Source organism: Synchiropus splendidus, chromosome 3, assembly GCF_027744825.2.
Source record: "Synchiropus splendidus isolate RoL2022-P1 chromosome 3, RoL_Sspl_1.0, whole genome shotgun sequence".
NCBI lineage: Eukaryota > Metazoa > Chordata > Actinopteri > Syngnathiformes > Callionymidae > Synchiropus > Synchiropus splendidus.
In genome coordinates, this window is record NC_071336.1 from 12785234 (window position 1) to 12802746 (window position 17513).

The 17513-nt window shown below is 41.9% G+C and overlaps 2 protein-coding genes across 2 annotated transcripts; one reads left to right on the plus strand and one right to left on the minus strand.

Annotated features, from left to right (window-relative positions):
* Positions 1–1290: 1290 nt before the first annotated feature.
* Positions 1291–12581, minus strand: LOC128755812 (coiled-coil domain-containing protein 171-like). The gene is made up of 24 exons (XM_053859834.1): positions 12554–12581; positions 11954–12081; positions 11648–11885; positions 11313–11463; positions 11062–11231; positions 10802–10948; positions 10450–10542; positions 9909–10069; positions 9336–9474; positions 9051–9260; positions 8234–8323; positions 7916–8161; positions 7515–7682; positions 7275–7442; positions 5675–6137; positions 5508–5597; positions 5303–5442; positions 5040–5174; positions 4768–4947; positions 4550–4695; positions 3905–3959; positions 3704–3829; positions 3481–3621; positions 1291–2349 (listed from the first exon to the last, which is right to left on the minus strand). The coding sequence occupies exons 2-23, from the start codon at positions 12001–12003 to the stop codon at positions 3496–3498; spliced, it is 3492 nt and encodes a 1163-aa protein (XP_053715809.1). The 5' UTR covers positions 12004–12081; positions 12554–12581; the 3' UTR covers positions 1291–2349; positions 3481–3495.
* Positions 12582–14980: 2399 nt separating this feature from the next.
* On the plus strand, positions 14981–17464 carry wdr55 (WD repeat domain 55). The gene is made up of 4 exons (XM_053860644.1): positions 14981–15523; positions 15894–16000; positions 16104–16373; positions 16836–17464. Exons 1-4 carry the CDS (start codon positions 14981–14983, stop codon positions 17161–17163), a joined length of 1248 nt encoding a protein of 415 aa, XP_053716619.1. The 3' UTR covers positions 17164–17464.
* Positions 17465–17513: the final 49 nt, after the last annotated feature.

Sequence of the window (17513 nt, forward strand, 5' to 3'; positions counted from 1 at the left end):
GGTGGTCCTGGATGGACAGACAGGGATGGTGATACTGTGGCAAGATCACCTTTATCTAAAAAAAAGTATAAGCTTGTTGGAACTGTGACCACAAGATCTACTGACAAAGTGGGTTATACTGAATATAACAAACTACATATGATACATGACCAATGCTTTTGCTGGTACCAAGCCAGACCTATTATCCAAGAAGTTAGGATTTCAACAGGGATTCACTTTGTTGCAAGTACTGCTTGTATTTTTAAGAAACTTTCGCCCCAAAGTGATTGTCGCTGGACTAAGCTGAAGCAGCAAGCATGAGCGTGAGCTTGCCGGTCTTCGATCTCAATTCGATGAGGGTGAGTTGAGTCATATCCAGGTTGGAAGTGGGTTCTATCTGAGCTGAGGAAGTCCATGTATTGTTATAGGCAAAGCTTTCGATTCACTGTCCACCCTGATCCCCGGTCACGAGTGTGGGATGGTGACTAGAAGGACAAGATGGTGATCACAAGCAGCCAAAATCGTAACATTCCAGTGAAACCCCATATCAGTTTAAATAGAGAGCGCCACCTACTGAGCTGTGAAAATGAGGCCAGTGTTTCAAGAGGTCTCATCAGGCCACCGCTGCTTCTACATAAACACGCACGAAAAAGAGATCAACTGACTACTGAATGCTTTACTGACTTTACTTTTGGTGGAATTTTGCATTCAGTATAATTTATTAATGTATTTATAAATACACCAAATTGTCAAATTTGGGGCATGTGATCGCATCCTAGAACTTAGTAATATCAGTTTAATATATCCTGACCATTTTTCAGACGCAGTAGCAGTAGCAGATACTCCAGCATCCCCTTGTCCTAGACAGCTTGATCCTGCCTTTGTCCCAGGATTATCCGATTAATCCGCCGAGGACATTCATTGCTTCTCAGCCACTCTCACATTTTGTCACTTTCTCCAGGATGATGACTCTCTAAAGCTCCCTGCTCCTGGAGGAACTGGGAAATGAATGTTAATCTGTCGCAGCAGTGGACGTTCCCTGCTGACTGAACATCTCACGTCGAGTCTGTGTGTCAAGGGACTGAATGAATTCGCCACACTCAGCTATCGCGTTAATGATGCTAAGCTAACCAAAGATAAACACTTGATGAATGTGCCAGACAGTTGTGGAAAGAAAAACATTCAGTCACACCAAAAGTGACTTAAAAAAATCTGACTTAACATTTGCTGATCATTTTTTTATTGATGCCAAGTTAACAAAAATGAAAGTGAAACGAAAGCATCACTGCTAAGTAGCAGTTAGCGATACAAGTGTGCTAGCCTCTCACACAATGTAACTAAAGAAACTAACTTGGCAAAAACACCAGTCCATATACTCTGCAGACAAACTGGATGCCTCAGACTTGAGCTAAAAATTGGAATCAAACTCATGACCGGAACATTTCACCTGGACTCTTATCTACATTCAAGGTTGCCAAGAAATGTGACAACCAAACCTGTTATCGAAGGGTCATCTTTAATGTACATAATGATGAAGATATTCTCGGGGAAAAATTCCAAAAATCTCCAGGGAATAATGATGGTAATGATTTGGCAAAGTCAGCAACATGATGTATGACAGCAGCGGCAAGTTTTTGCCTCCACCCGTCAACAGAGCCTGAAGGTATCTCTGTGTTTCGGGGAAATCCAGAGAGACAAACAGGACTACTGCCACGGGCCTCAATGCAAAGGTGCTGATGAGACTTTTTTGCTTTTGGTAATCGATTGAAAACTTTACTGAAGTGCAAAGAACTACATTTCACTGCTGTCGGACTTAGCAACAATGCAATATTGACAGTAAACATCATTAAGCAAGACCGAGGTCACAAGGTTTTTTTTTTGTACCCAAGGAAGAAATGTGCATGACCAGGATCCAAAGCAGGAGCGCTTCATTCCATGACTTCTTTTCATCAAATGAACAATGTTAAAGTTTTCTCACTTAAATAACAACACATTGGCAGGTAGTAAAAAGGATGGACCTGATTGCTGCAGGATCAAAGTTGAAATTGTGCACTTGAAGTTGATAAAAGTCTAGACTTGGATGAGGACGGAGCAGATTTTACTTTGACAGCAACCAGCTGCAGATCTGACACTGTCGTTATGACGCCCATATTGCCATCACCCTTCTGTTGGCATCCAGCAGGGTGGAGAGACGAACAGGGCAGCAGGATTCAAACGTTTGCAGGCTCGCTCTTCTCCCTCCACTCTTCACTGGCCTCTTTTTTCTTTTGTTTTAGACGTGACAGGGATGAAAACTGAGGAGGGGACATCAGCGTCCATCAGAGGGGTGTTGGCTTCTGTCATCCAGAGAGACTGAGGTAGCTCCAAAACCTTGAAAATACAGATACTTTACTGACATTCAGTTATGGTTGGTAAACTCTCCAAACAAAAATCAGCAGCTGTGAAGTGTTTGCATGAAGGTAGATTATAGCAGCAACCTACAAAGACGAGAGAACTACAGCAAATTATTGTAGCACACAATTGTAATGTGAAATATTACTTTTGTTGCAAGTTGGGACGTTGAGTATTTACGCTGCCACTCAGAGGTCATAGTGAAACTGGAGAAATATTCAATAGTTTTGTGATGTGACAAGTTCTTGTTCATCATCATTAAACAGTTGTAAATTATTTTAAGTTGATTTTTTTTTACTTTTTAAAATTACAATTCAATATTATGTACAGCTATTTTAAAGACGCTTGCATCTTCACAATGTTTGTGTCTTGAGAATTGGCCTTGTGATTAACAATGGTTTCATGTTGCCAGCAAATTTTAGTACAAAATAGTTCAAAACTAGGCACTTCTTGAGCTGTGTGGTTCTAAACCAAAGAAGATGCAGTTTCATCACATTAGTCTACTTCATAAACACAGTACAACATGTTTTTCTGGATGCTTGTTTTGTCTTTATGTCCAAAATTATGACTTCACAACTGTATTACCAAATTTGGTTGGTGTAATCTGACTTGTAAATCGAGGACTGGATTTATTCCTTTGTTTTTTTTATTTTTTTTTTAATCTACTATTATGTCCTACTTCTGTCACTTCCTTATTCAATCTTCAACCTTCTATTTTTTCATTTTAGTGTACTGTAAGGATACAAAGTATACAAAATGTATTTAAAAGTCAAACGTTTTGATCATAGAAGCTATCAATTTGGTTTACTGGGATTATGGCACGAATATTATTATTATATATTGTTTTGTTAACCCTCTCTCAGAATACTTGCAGTAGTCTGAGAATGTTGTATAAAACTTAATAGTGTACTATTGATAAAACAAGGAAAAACTCTAAAATGGCACATGTAGATATCTGAAATAATTGATAAAACCTAATTTTGCTCAAAATGGCGCCTTCTTTTATGCATCACATTCAGCTGGTTAACTTTCATTCTGAACCATCATCTTGGAGCTTGCTCTCGTGAGAATGTCTCTCGTTGTGCACCGAAAAAATCTGAAGACTCATACTGGTTATGGTAGAATTCAGGTTTCCCGAAGAGTACTGCGCAGAGCAGTCACATGACTTTGATGGGCAGAGAGTTCCTCCTGAAGCCAGTCGATCCTGCAGCTGAAGGTTTGATAGAGCTGAGTCACTGAGGCCAGAAGAGACTGCAAATGAAAGAGTGAAAGACAGAGATACAAATCAATACATTTATAAGAGAGAAGGAAGGTGAATGGGCAGATGTCGCACCTGGCATGCCATCATTTCGGGTGTTCCCCTGACACTCTCTGCTGGTTCCAGGGGTGCACCGAGGGTCGTGGCAGGGCGGGAATTCGCTGACTGAGAGAGACAGCGTCGGTCAAAACTGTCTTTAACCTGCAGAGCAGAAGAAGTCCTTGTAAATCACGAAGGTTTATTTCACACTTTAACAGGCAGTGCATGTCAGATCACCTCCTTGTAGCTCTCTTCTGCAGCCTTCATGTAGCTGATCAGGCAAGCTTTGCATCTACAAGCAAGCAAATGTTTAAAGTCACCAATACAGATGATTATTTTTTGTAATTTCCAGCAGCAATGGCAACTGTAGCAAATTCCCAGTCCCGACCAATCGACCGCAGTGTACCAAGAAATGGTCTGTGTCCGGTTGGTTATTTAGGCCCCTTTTGATGGTGAAAATGCCCATATCTTAGAGACACTTGGAAGAAATTCTGGAAACTCTCGAAACAGGGGGGTTGAAACCACCCTTCAGCCTCATACAGCCTCTTGAACAGCCTCCACACGCAAATCATCTTCTGAATAGAGCAACTATATTTGGTTTTTCACACCTACACAGTGGGCCAAGGTCAGCCCCAGTATTAACATTATGTCGCATTGATACTCATCAGCCTTGGACAATGGCTCATGGCATGAGAATCCATCCCTGGTTACCACAGCCCCACCCAGCAGATGCATGAGGACGGATGTTCCTCTTGTTATTTACATTTGGACAGTGAGGATATTGCATTTGAATATATTGGTCATCACCGTCCATTCACTTTCAGCTGGTTGCCTGATGACCTGGATAACTGATCTCTCTCTGTGTAGAATTTAACTTCTTACTTTGCTGCTTCTTTCAGTTCGTCTTCAGTCTGCCTCAGTCGCTCCTGGAGTTCCCTCCTCTCCTTGTGAACAGCTGACAGATGTTTAGCCAGGATCCTCAGGGAGCGTTCCTTCTTGCACACTTGCTGCTGAACCTTAGAAAGAGACTGAAGCGAGGGAAACAGGCCATTTTAAAGTCTTATTCCAGTTGAAATGCATTTTCTAGCCACTGCATGAACCTTTGTTGTTGCCTTCAGCATGTTCTGATCATTGTGCTGCTGAGCCGACTGTGCACTGACTTGGTTTCTCAGTGACTGTAGCTGCTCAGATTGCACCTTGATGAGAGCCTGAGCTTCCTGCTCTCGTCCGAGTGCCTGGTGGAGTTCCTCACAGACACTGTGGAATCGTTGCACAGCCACCTGCACTCATGCACGCACACATACATAAGGAAAACAAACATGGTAATAAGACTTTTCTAAACACCTCTCAGTGTTGTATACTTCATACACACCTCCCTTTTATCTGCTTTCTTTAGATTGGCAACTTCCAGCCTCAGACTCCGCCTCTCGACTTCAGCAGAGTGGAGTCGTTGGCTGAAAAGCAGGAAGTGTTGCTGCAGGCTGGACACCAGTGTCTGAGAAGGAGGCTGAAGCAATGATTTTATGAATTAGGTGAGCTCTTATACAGCCAAGGCCGGGTGCCCTTGAGATGCTTAAGCAATGTGTAGTTTTGTGAGTGAACACAATACAAGTGAACACAAGTGTTTCAGATCACCTTTATGGAATGCTGTAGGCTCAGTACATTGTTGTGAGATTTTTTGTGTTCCACATTGGACTCTGACTGGCAGAAGAGGTGGTCAAGAAGGCGGGACAGTCCTGAGTGAGCTGCTGACATTATATCTTCAGTGGATGAGTCTAGAGAAGGACAGAATGAGCTAGAATGTCTGAGTTTAGTTGGATCGCATGACGAAGGTGCTTACCCTTTTGAGACAGTGTCGTCTGCAGGTCAGCAACAGAGGAAAGAATGGACGTAGCCAGACGTTTGGATCGAAGCCATTGGACACCAACATCTTTGCCAAAAGAGGTATTCAATGAGTTGGATGTTAGCCAGAGTTGAAGAAATTTTGCCAAAGATACAGCCACTGACCTCCCTTTTTTTGTGCCGCACAGTCAAGCTGTGACCCGATGCAAACATACAACGAGGGATGAATTCTTCTTTTCAGCCGAAAAATCACTGGAGTCATTTGAGTGATACCACACCACCTCTTGACAGCTAACACCACTAACACTACTCTCCTCCACTGTTGCAGTCTCAACGCTCTCTTTGGTCCTCTGTCCTCCTCCTCCTCTTCCAAAGCGGAAGCTAGCTTCCTCACCTCCTGGGCTAACCTCTCACGTTCCTCCAGACGGCACATCAGATAACTTTTCTGTTTGCACAACGTCTGCAGGCGCAGCAGGGTGTGAGTCAACATCCCAGTGAACAGCGCACACGCTAAGAGAAAGGAGTCTGACTCTCTGCGGCTCTTGGATAGAAGGTCCTGAGCTTGGGTGAGGTCAGAGGTCTGAGAGGCGATGTGATGGTTGAGGGAGTCACATTGGGAGCGGTAGTGCTGAAGACAAAACAAAAATGTAGTCTATAATTGATTTAAGACATTAACAACATTACTCTTTCCTCAAAAGGAAAACATGCATTTTGTAATAGTAGCGGACCGTCTTGGACAAAACATGACTGAGATAGTCCTGAGACAGTTCTGCTTATTTGATTTGCAGACAGGCTTTAAGTGTTTTTTTTTTGTTTTTAAGATGATAGTAACTTATTGGCAGAATACTCATCCTTCTCCATTTCTCTTATTCAGGGCGAGACAGTACACAGTAAAGTAGTGTTATCATACATTTTCCTGAATTTAAACTCACTAAACTGGTGGCTAAATCAAATATTTAAGGCTGTCAAACCACTCTAAGCTAACTAGACAGAACTTTGGTGATAGAAGTTTGTATAGTCTCACGCTTTGCTTTTTGCCTTGTCATTTCCTGTTCTCTCATCACAGTCTCCTCAAGCTTAACATGGCTGTTGTAGCTGAACCTCACAATTATAATAAACAAATGAATCAGGAAGGCTGTACTTTGGAGAGATTGCACTCAGTTTTTGCATTATTATGTATTCATTTATTATTTATTAAAAGATAAAACAATATGAAATAACCTTTTCTTGGTCCCTTGCATTTTATTAATCATCGGCATCAGGGTTGACTGTGTCTATATGTCTCTAATAAACCTCTGTCAACAGACTAATAAAGCGTATAACATTGGAGGTAGTACACTGTACTGTATCTTTCCCTAAAACGGATCAGTCTGTCGCAGAAGGACCTGCCCAGTGACTGGGTCCAGGGAACATCTCATTATAGAACCTTGTTGATCTGTTCCGTCTCTTCCTGTCAGCTGACACACCAGAGACCGCCACAGGGAATATTGCTGATGTCAGCATACAGTGATATCCCATTATCCCAGTGGACCTGAGTCTCTTCAGTCAAAGGCAGTAAACGCTTATGTATCTCTTATTTTCTTAACATTGTGCATAGATTTCTTCAAGCCAGGCGTTAAAACCCAGCATCCTTAAGAGGAGAACCAGAGGGAGAATTTCCTGCCAGACGCTAATCCACTGGAGGGAAATATGACACTTGGGACAGCCGAACACAAAACACCCCTCGCATCTTTACAAATTTGCTGATTCAACTGCAGTGTTTTACCTCCAGCTCTTTCTGAAGTTCTGTGACAGCGAGAGTGTGTTTGCTGCTCCAAGCTTCGTCCCTCCTCCGCTGGCTCTCCTCTAAGCGCGACAAGAGGCTTTGCTGCCTGTTCTGCAGCTCCTTCACGCACACACTTTTCTTTCTGCAGGCACTCTGCAGGAAGGCAACCTGGAAATGAGCAGCACACATGTGACCACAGAGTCATTTATGAGCATTGTTTTTTGGGGAGGCGTTATCGACCTTAGTGTTGGCTTTTTGCAGGTCAGAAGTCAGTTGGTCGATGTGTTCATTGATGCTGTCGCACTGCTCATTCCAGGTTAAAGTACTTGCAATGACCTGGGGTTGACGAAGGACGGCACAACCACCCAGGAGACGTTGGTAGAGACGGTTGAGGGAGGACAGACGTTCCTAACACATGCGCAGACACCGTGTGACCAAGTGAAATTAAGTTATCCCAGCATTCATTTAATTAAACTGATCTAATGTTATGGCATTATGGGATGCATGTTGAGAAAACAGGAGACCATAAAACAGGCTGAGAAAGCATTACCAAATCATATTAAAAGAGTTAGATGAAAGAATTCTTGATCACCATTCTTCATCATTCTATCATTGAAGGTACAAAAAAGTCAAAAAAGCACCTTGGACTCCCTTTGGTAGTGATCCTTCATCTCCTGGACATGTGTTAACGTTTCCTGACTCTCTTTCTCCCTTCTCTCCTGGTCCTTCTCCCTTTCCCTTTGTTCCATGTTCCTTTTCTTCTCCCACTCCTGCTTCTCCTCCTCCCTTTGTTTCCTCTCCTTCTCCAGTTCTACCTGCAGACTCTGGTAAAGACTCAGCCATCTTGAGCTTTCCTGGCACTGAGCACTGATTTCCCGCTGGCACTCCTGAAAAAAGACAATCGTGAACTTCCAAAACCCATTTTAGCAAGCAAAGATAAATATTTGATTGTTATCTACTGCTATTCGTCCTTTCTGGTCTGATGTCAGCTGATGGAGCCGCTTGTTCTCCTCATCCAGTTTCTCTGAAGCGAACAACAGATCCTGCACCTGCCACAAAAGGGCCAGAAAGAGAGCCAAAAATTAGAAGCTGTTAGAAACACTACATTTTTTTAAAACATTTTCGTTATAGCATTTTCTCACACTATTTTTATAAAAAGACAGGTAAACAACCGGAACGAGATGCAAGAACATATTATTATATTAATAATATATATTATATTATTATATTATATACACAACTTGTCAGGACTTAAACATTGATACATAAGCAGCACATACCACAACCCCAAGCCTCACATACCCATGCTACTGTGATATGTTTTGACGAAGTATTGCACTGCATAATTCAATAATACATAAGATTATTAAGAGTGCAATGAGCCTAATTGGACAGCAGGTAGCAACATGGATAAACGGGCCATAATGAGGACGAAAACCTTAAAAAAACGTTCAAAATTCACATTTTGTCACCAGTGACATGAAAGCTTCAGACCGTGTGCCAGTCGTCCCATTGAAAATGTTCTGTTTGTTTGTAAATCTAAACAAAACAAAAGAAAGAGGGGGGAAAAGGAGAAAAGACAAAAAAACTGTTCGCAAATAAATGAATGAGTCGAGGCAACCAAGTCACGATTGGAGTAGGTAATGAAACGGGGGAAAATCCACTTATACCTTTATATACATTTATCCTTACAGAAATTACGTTGGCAAAATAGTATGTATGTGCCAATACACAACCACTGAACAGCTTTGAATGCGGAGAAGAATGCAACTTCACCTGTTTTTCAGTGACTTCCTGTCTGCTTTTGAAGGCACACAGTGTTCGATTTAGCATTTTCAAGACTTCAGAGGAGTAACTCCAATTCCCATCCTTCTTTGCTTCCATTGATGTGGCTTTTCCATCGAAGCTGTGCTTTTCAAGACTTTTTCCGATCTTTCTCATACAGTTCATGAATAATTCTTCACATTCAGATTGCTTGTTTACAGCCTACAGAATTAATACAAAATGATAGTTAAACCATTCAAGCAAAAACAAGTTTAAATGAAGTTAACTTTTAGTAACCTCTTTGAGAAGCTGTTGTGTGTTCCAGTGCTGTTTTCTTTCAGTTTCCAGGTTTTGCATGATGTCAGCTCCGATCTTTTTCTCCATCTCCAAGGCAGCATTTGAGTCAGACATACACTGTTCATGTTGTTTCTGCAGCCTACAAACAAAATTAGCTTGGCAATTGGAACAAACAACACCACTGATTTCCTGGAAGTTTCAACAAAGCAAGCATACTGATGACATGGAGAATATTACGGAAGAAGTGAAGTCAGTGAAGAAAAAAAAATATTCTCAGAATTCTCACTTTAATTTCAGAACCGTGACCTTAACCTCAGAACTATGACTTTTAAGTGAGAATAAAAGTGAAAATTCTGCCATTTTAATTTTTTTATTCTTCACTGGCCCTAATCCTCTTCCGTAGAATAAAGATGTGTCGAGTGATCTTAAAATAATTAACTTTAAACCTGTTAAAAAGTGTGAATGACAATAGATAACATTTTTGGAATGCATGCAAAATATACAAATACAAACATGAAAGAAATATATGAAAAATATATAATTGGCAAAAAGTGAAATTGCAACACAACTCACGGCTCCAAAGCATTTTCTGCCATGTTGGCCCTTTCCTTCTCCGAACGATAAACCCTCTCCAGCTCCATGAACTGAGCTCGCAAAAGCTCCAGGTTGCACTGTGCCTCTTTCTGGTTTGAGCGCTCCACTGCCAAAACTGCCTCCAGGTCTCGCACACGCATCTTAACAAGACAAGTCATTGAACTTGAAAATTAACGTCTACGTAAATGTACAATAAAGCAAGATGGCCAAACATAATAGTCGTTCTACAAATAGTAACAATGAATAAGTAATACATATCCCCAATTGTATGAGAATGATTATGCAAGTCCACTGTTTTTTGGTAAAACTGCAGTCCTCACTGGGCGCTATGTGTGTATCCACAAAAAGTACTGAAAAGGAGTCTGATGTCGATCTTGATAGACAGTTGTCATAGCACTTCACTTTGGAATACTGGATGGGAGAAGCCCATGAACAACATAACATAAAATAACTGAAATATTACTGTAAAAAGAAAACACTCAATGCACACAAAGCACTTCAATGAAAAAATGTGACTCACCTGCATGACTTCAAAATTCAACTTCCACTCCAGGTGGGAGGCGTGTGCTGCCTCCATGTTTGACTCCAGAGTCTTTACTTTTTGAATTGATGCCTGTAAAGACCACATGATTCAAGGTGTTCTGTTCCGTCTGGAGTCCTAATATTATATTTCCAACAATATTTTGTTACTAAACACAGCCAAAGCATTTCAATAACATTCACACTAACAAACATTTCCTATATGGTTGTGTACTTCATGATTTTGCTTTATTCATGTTTCATTTGTGTTTTCTGAAAATCACCCCTTAATTAGCTTTAGAAATGTAACACCTCATCTAGCTCCACTCCGCACATGTTTTACCCCATCTCACCTCTTTTTCAATCCTGCTCCTTTCTTCTAGTTCGGATAAGTATTTAAGATCATTAGCCTGCTGTCTGCTTGCTTCTGCTTCCTTCTCTCGCTCCTTCTGCACCTCAGCCATCCTCCTCTCTGCCTCCTCAAGGGTATCGTTCTGCTCCTAGTAGTGGCACAAAATTCAGAGGGATAAACTAGTTTACTACTTCAGATTGATCTACACAGTCAGTTTTACTTATGTGAATCAAAACCATCAAAAACAGACAAAATGTTTACCTGCAGCAACTGATGTAAGTGTTGGTTTTTTGAGGTACAGGTCTGAATCAGGCGGTCCCGCACCTCCATCTCCTGCTGCAACGCATGCTGGTCCTCCTCTCTGGCCTGCCGGGTGATTTCCACCACTTTTTGCAGTTCATGGATTTTTTGCTGTAGCTCTTCTACTCGTTCTAATAAAAACACATGGTAAACTATCAACATACAGTATTTCTGGTTGAGATTTAATAACGACAGATGCTTTGGTGAACTACCCTGGAGTTTTTGTTTGTCCTCGCCGAGCTTGACGGCTCGTTCCACATCTCTCTTGGTCACAGTTAGCTGGAATTCCAGCTCTGTCCGCTGAGCTTCACCTTGCTCCAAAGATGACCTCAGTCTGGCCACCTCCAACTGTAGGCCACACAGCTGAAACACATTTCAAAACATTCCTCTCTTAAGTCATACAGTGATGTATTTTCTTTTCTTTTCTTTCTTTTTTATTTTTTTTACAAATACCCAACACAAACAATCCAACAGCACAAAATTGGAAACATTTTTGCTTGGCTTATGCTTCCTGGTTATGTAATAAACATTTTTTTAATGGATTCACCTGTTGGTTATGCTTGGACATCAGATCCAGTTTCTCTTTCTCCAGCTGATTAATTCTCCATCTCAGTCTTATGGACTCTTTGCTTACATCTTCAACATCCAATGTTGTCCCCATTGACTTGGTAGATTTCTTTGTTTGTGTCCTTCTTCTTTCATGGTCCTCATAATCAATAGGAGCAGCACCTGAAGTTTCGCCACCATGAAGCTCTAACTGGTTCATGTCGTTTATTCTTTTTGATCTGTGAATATAATTGACATCACATTATTGCCAAGGATTATACAAATGAAAAATGTTGATCAACTTTACCTTACTGTTCTCTGCTCATTGGTCATGATTAAAGGTCCAGGGTGTGACATCGGTTTCTCCGCCCCAGTTTGGCCGACCTCTCTGCACACATCCAGCCTGCGACGTCGTCTCGGGTCCGACAGTTTGTTCTGTGTCGCACCGCGTTAAAGGGAGTATTAGCGACCCAAACATTTACAGAAGGAATGATCGATGGTTGGAATAAGGGCAAATGCATTGACTGAAAGTGTGGTGGTCCAGTTTCAATGCACTCTTGTTGCTGGGCTGCAGCTGGTTCCTGGTCAGAAGACGCACTCACTAACTAATGTGTGTGTCAACAATTAAAACAGTTGAAAAATACAACTTTGCAAGAGTTGAAAAACCACAACCTTAAAGTAAATGTGACAAATGAACAACGAAGGCAGATTGGTTGATGTTATATTGAGGATAATTGAGTGTCGAGAGAAAGAATTAATCTATACTTAGTGAAAGAAAACACGGATCGCTAAGAATGAAACGACGCTGCTATCTTAAAAAACACAACCAGGAGCGAAATACGTCCTACTTAATTTATTGCAGTTCAAACATAAAACATTAACAGGTAGAATTTTGCTGAATACTTACGGCGACGTTAGTGTGTTTTGAATCTGACGCCATCTTTGTTGTTATGTGACGTCAACGTGGTAGCCACTGTGGATTGGCAGAAGAGACGTTCATGTGACAGATAAACGGTCGTAAAAAATTGTGTCGGTTTCATTAGTTCTTTGATATTTGTACTTAATTTCACTTGCACTTTAATTTCGCTCTCAGATATTCTTTCATTTTCAATGACAAGTTACTCAATGATTACATAAAATAGTGTCGAATGAAATGTGATCCTCCTGTGTGAAAACGTGCCATAATCCTATTTTGTAATTGAATCTATCCATTGTAGTTATCTGCGACTGAGAAAGACTTGCCATGGTGTTACGCGCATGTGTGCTATTTGTTTGTGCAGTTTATAATGCTGTTGTATATAAACTGATGTATATTGTATATTTATTCATTAGAGCTGTGCTTAGAGGGCAGATGCATAATTGCATTCTTATATGAGCATACATAGTTGTATTTAAATGGAACCACAAACTTTAAAAAGGGGCATTCTCTGTCATATCTCCCTAGCGGACGTCACTATTGATTTATACACTCCGATGCCGCGCCTTCATACCTGAGAAGTGTTTTGATTCACTCTGGCAGACTCCACCCACCATATAGAAAGCCTTAGATGGGCTTTCGCCACGCGAGTCTTGAATCTGAGCTTGCATACGTTTGCATCCAGAGACTTCTCGTACAGCGACACTTTGAATTCATCGGGCAAGGTCTGCAAGACCCCTCTCAAGAGCTGTGGGCAGGATATGGAGAACCCCAGTGCGATTAAGGGTTCACCCGGCACCTGTGGGGTTTACTGCACCGTGGACGGTATAGAATTGAAGTGGGGAGTGTCAGCTCTCGGAGATGTGCTGGGGATGGTATTGGCACAGAACCACTCAATGTGGTCACAAGCGAAGCACAAGTTATCTGAGAAGCAGGGCCAGTTCACACTCCTGGACAGAACCTACCCATGTGGTGCACAGATACAGAATAACCTTTCAATCCTGATGGGTTCCCTCAATGCCTTGACGTTTGCAAGACGTAGTTGAGACTAGAAGAAGTGTGCAAGGTGCAGATGTCTTTGCCATTCTGCGCATGTGTCAGGCCCTAATGAAGAGTGCTGCCCATGTTTGTGCAGCTTTGAAAATGGCCATGCGACACTTGTGGCTGGGCTTAACGGGCCTCCACAATGGAGACGACGAGTGCTGGTCACGTGCCCCGTCCCCAAAGACTCTCTCTTCCGACTGTACCTCGATGAGTTTATGTAGGACAGGGAGGCAGCAAAGCCGGAAAGACCGTTTCCTCCTGTTCTGGAAGTCCCGGGACCGGGCAAGAGCACAGGGAACTACAACGGGCGAGAGGCGGTGCAGAGCCAAGCTTCAGGCCTGTCTTCGCCAGACCTCACACAGGACCGAGACGGGGGGACATTCGTACATGAGGCCCTGTACATCGGACAACCTACACTGTTCCTTTCCTTAATAAGAATAATAGAAAGTATCACTGTGTTCTTCTTCTTTAACTCACAGGTGCAGATCTGGAGATACTGTCCACAATTTTGGGCAAACTCAGAAAGCAGCAATCAAGATGGCGCTGCTTTAACGTGCAAATTAAAACGGTGAAGATGATTTGTAGATGTCCTTACGGTACGGTGGCTGAGATGTGCAAAACACATTTACAAACTTTTGAAACAAATGTACAGACTCAGCAGTTTCTAGACTGCAATTCAGGATCCCTGCATGTAGTGATTATTGCGGGTAGGAATTTTCTCAACAGTCAGACTGACACAGTCGGTTGTTGAAAACAGCGTTTTGAGTCTATAAAGGCTTCATTTTACTTAATTTACTAAAAGACCCTGGTACTTTTTTTTCTAAAGTAATATTATAGAATATTATTAGTGGTGGCATGACTATGTTAAAATATGTACCACTGAAAAAGTATAACTCAACAACAGCAGAGGCAAGTTTCACACTTAAAAGCCCAAGTACGTTTTTAATACTATAAAATCAAAATAAAATATTTTAGTGAAAAGCCCCGTTATCATCACTCAATCTGTACTGATAGAGAGTGAGAAAATAGAGTTACAACAAAGCACTAAATTGTCCCAAAGCAATAAAATACATTGATATACTGATTTAAGTTTAGAATTCTGACCCATCCTGCATTTCAGGAAGCCGCTGCCTGACAGCAGTTCAGTCGAAGTCTGGCTGGCCATTCACTTTCAGATTCCTCTCGTGCTCCCCGTCCCTTCATTCAATACCTATAGGTATTCACGCTCTCCCCCACTCTTCTTCTGTTGTTTGGTGCACAAACAGCATGAAAACAGTTCCAAAATCAGAAACACAATTTCGTCAATGTGTGTGATGCTAGAAGTTACCGCAGATGGCGCTGTGGGGCTAAACATTATTCAATAGAAGAAGACGTATGAGGAATATGGCAGCGTCCGTGGTCCACGCTGCCAACACAAACATCACAGAAACGGACAATAAACAACTAGTTGAAACCAACGAGAATGCTGAAAGCTCGGAAAAGGCGCCAGCTGAACACTCAGACGAAGTTTCGGATGATGACGAAGTTCAGTCAACCGGACCAAAGATCAGAGAGACTCCACAGAACATCAAACTGGATGCAGTCGCCAACACGGTTGCTGTCCACCCGAGCAGAGATCTGCTGGTCTGTGGGGACGTTGACGGTGACTTGTATGCCTTCTCCTATTCATGTACCGAAGGAGAGAACCGGGAGGTGTGGTCGTCCGGGCATCACCTCAAGTCATGTCGCCAGGTACGATTCTCCGAGGATGGATTGAAGCTTTACAGCGTTTCACGAGACAAGGCCGTGCATCTGCTGGACGTGGAGCGAGGGCAGCTGGTCAGCAGGATCCGGGGGGCGCACGGTGCCGCGATCAACAGTCTCTTGGTGGTGGATGAAAACATTCTGGCGACGGGGGATGATGGAGGAACCTTGAAGGTACCGAAAAGTAGACTTGTCGATCACTACGTCGAAACAATAAATGTGTACTAGTCGTTGTTATTACTGTATCCACAGCTGACAATACTCCTGCAAATATATTAAACATGCTTTAAAAGTGAGTGTTATACAATAGAAGTGTTGTCAAAATTAATGTGAAATGTTTATTATAATAACACAAAACTACCCGAACCTGGCAAATTCGAGTGTTACTCTTAAACTGGAGGAAATTTCCCACCAATCCTATAAATGTAAGCTTTTTTTAAGCAGTAAACATTTGAACTGAGCTTCATCAATCAGTTTGATTTCATTGAGGTACATCTTAATGCAACATAGCAAACATTTTGTTTTGCTCAATTGCCTTCTGCAGGTGTGGGACATGAGAAAAGGAACATCCTTCATGGACATGAAGGAACACGAGGATTACATCAGTGACATAGCAATTGACAAAGCAAAGAGGACATTGTTGACTGCCAGGTAACAAACTCACCAATCCTGTTTGGCTCATAGAAAGGAGTCCAAAACATGTATCATATTCCTGATCATATTAATAGCCTGTTTTTGCTCTGCTGCCCCACAGCGGTGATTGTACTATGGGCGTGTTCAACATCAAGAGGCGGCGGTTTGAGTTCCTGTCAGAGTATCAGAGTGCCGATCTAACGTCAGTGAAGATAATGAAGCGTGGGAAGAAGGTGGTCTGTGGCTCCAGTGAAGGCACTGTATATATCTTCAACTGGGACGGTTTCGGTGCTACAAGCGATCGTTTTGCGATCAAGGCGGAGTCCATCGACTGTATTGTTCCAATCACTGAAAACATCATGTGCACAGGTTCCATGGACGGATACATCAGGTGCGTCATTGACAACTATCATGCCATCTGTAAATACTCCAGCAAAATCACTTCTGTTCTACTCCTTCCTTCTTGTCTGCCTTTGCTTCAAATGAAGAAAAATACGTGGGCCAAGGACATGTTTCCTCTCTCCAACTCGAAAAAAAAAAACAGTTTTAGTTCAGCGTCATACCAAAACTGCCTTCATATCATGAATAAAGTGCCAACCTTCCTGTACCCTGTGAGCGAGACACAATTAAAGTGCAAGACAATGTAATCACTCGATTCCATCCATCAAACTGTATCCTTGTTGCACTTTTCGCTCAATGTTATTGCAAGTTTTTCAAGAATTCAAATATCAACTCACATACCCTGTGATACGTATATACAGTGACACATTCAGTCACTCAAGGCCGGAGAGGATGCACAGGAGGAAAAATTGTCAGTCAGTGTGTTAACTAACATTTTATTTTTTCCCACCAGGGCCATCAATCTCCTCCCAAACAGAGTCATTGGCTGTATTGGTCAGCACCTTGGTGAACCAATCGAGGAGCTCGCCAAATCCTGGGATACCCGCTTTCTGATCAGCACGGGCCACGACCAGCTCATCAAATTTTGGGACATTTCCACTTTACCTAACACCATGGTTGATGAATATCGCAAGAGGAAGAAAAAAGATGGAAAAATGAAGTCTCTATCCAAGAAAGCTCTTGGACACAATGATTTCTTTGCTGGACTTGCTGAGGAGACGGACAAAAAGGATGAAGAAGAGGCTGAAGAAGAGGACGACAGTGATAGTGGAAGTGATTAAATCTGTCTATTGAAATTGCCGCACTGACTTTGGGCTTATGTGACATGTGCTTGGATATTTGAAAAGTCAGCCATTATGGCCAAACTCATGATGAATTTTCTGGTTTTAAGACAAAATAGAAATCTATAATGCTGGTTATGGACAATTTTCAGTCAAGGTGAATACAATGACTGCATGCATCAGTCTTGTCAGAATATTTGTGATACTGGATGCTGATTGTGCTTGGGATTTTTAGTATTTCTTATTTTAAATTGAAATTTCCCGGGATATTACAAAGCTAACACATTTATGAAAATAAATAACATCTGTATCTTTGGAGTTATTGGTGGCAATATGTTTTGCAGTGCACT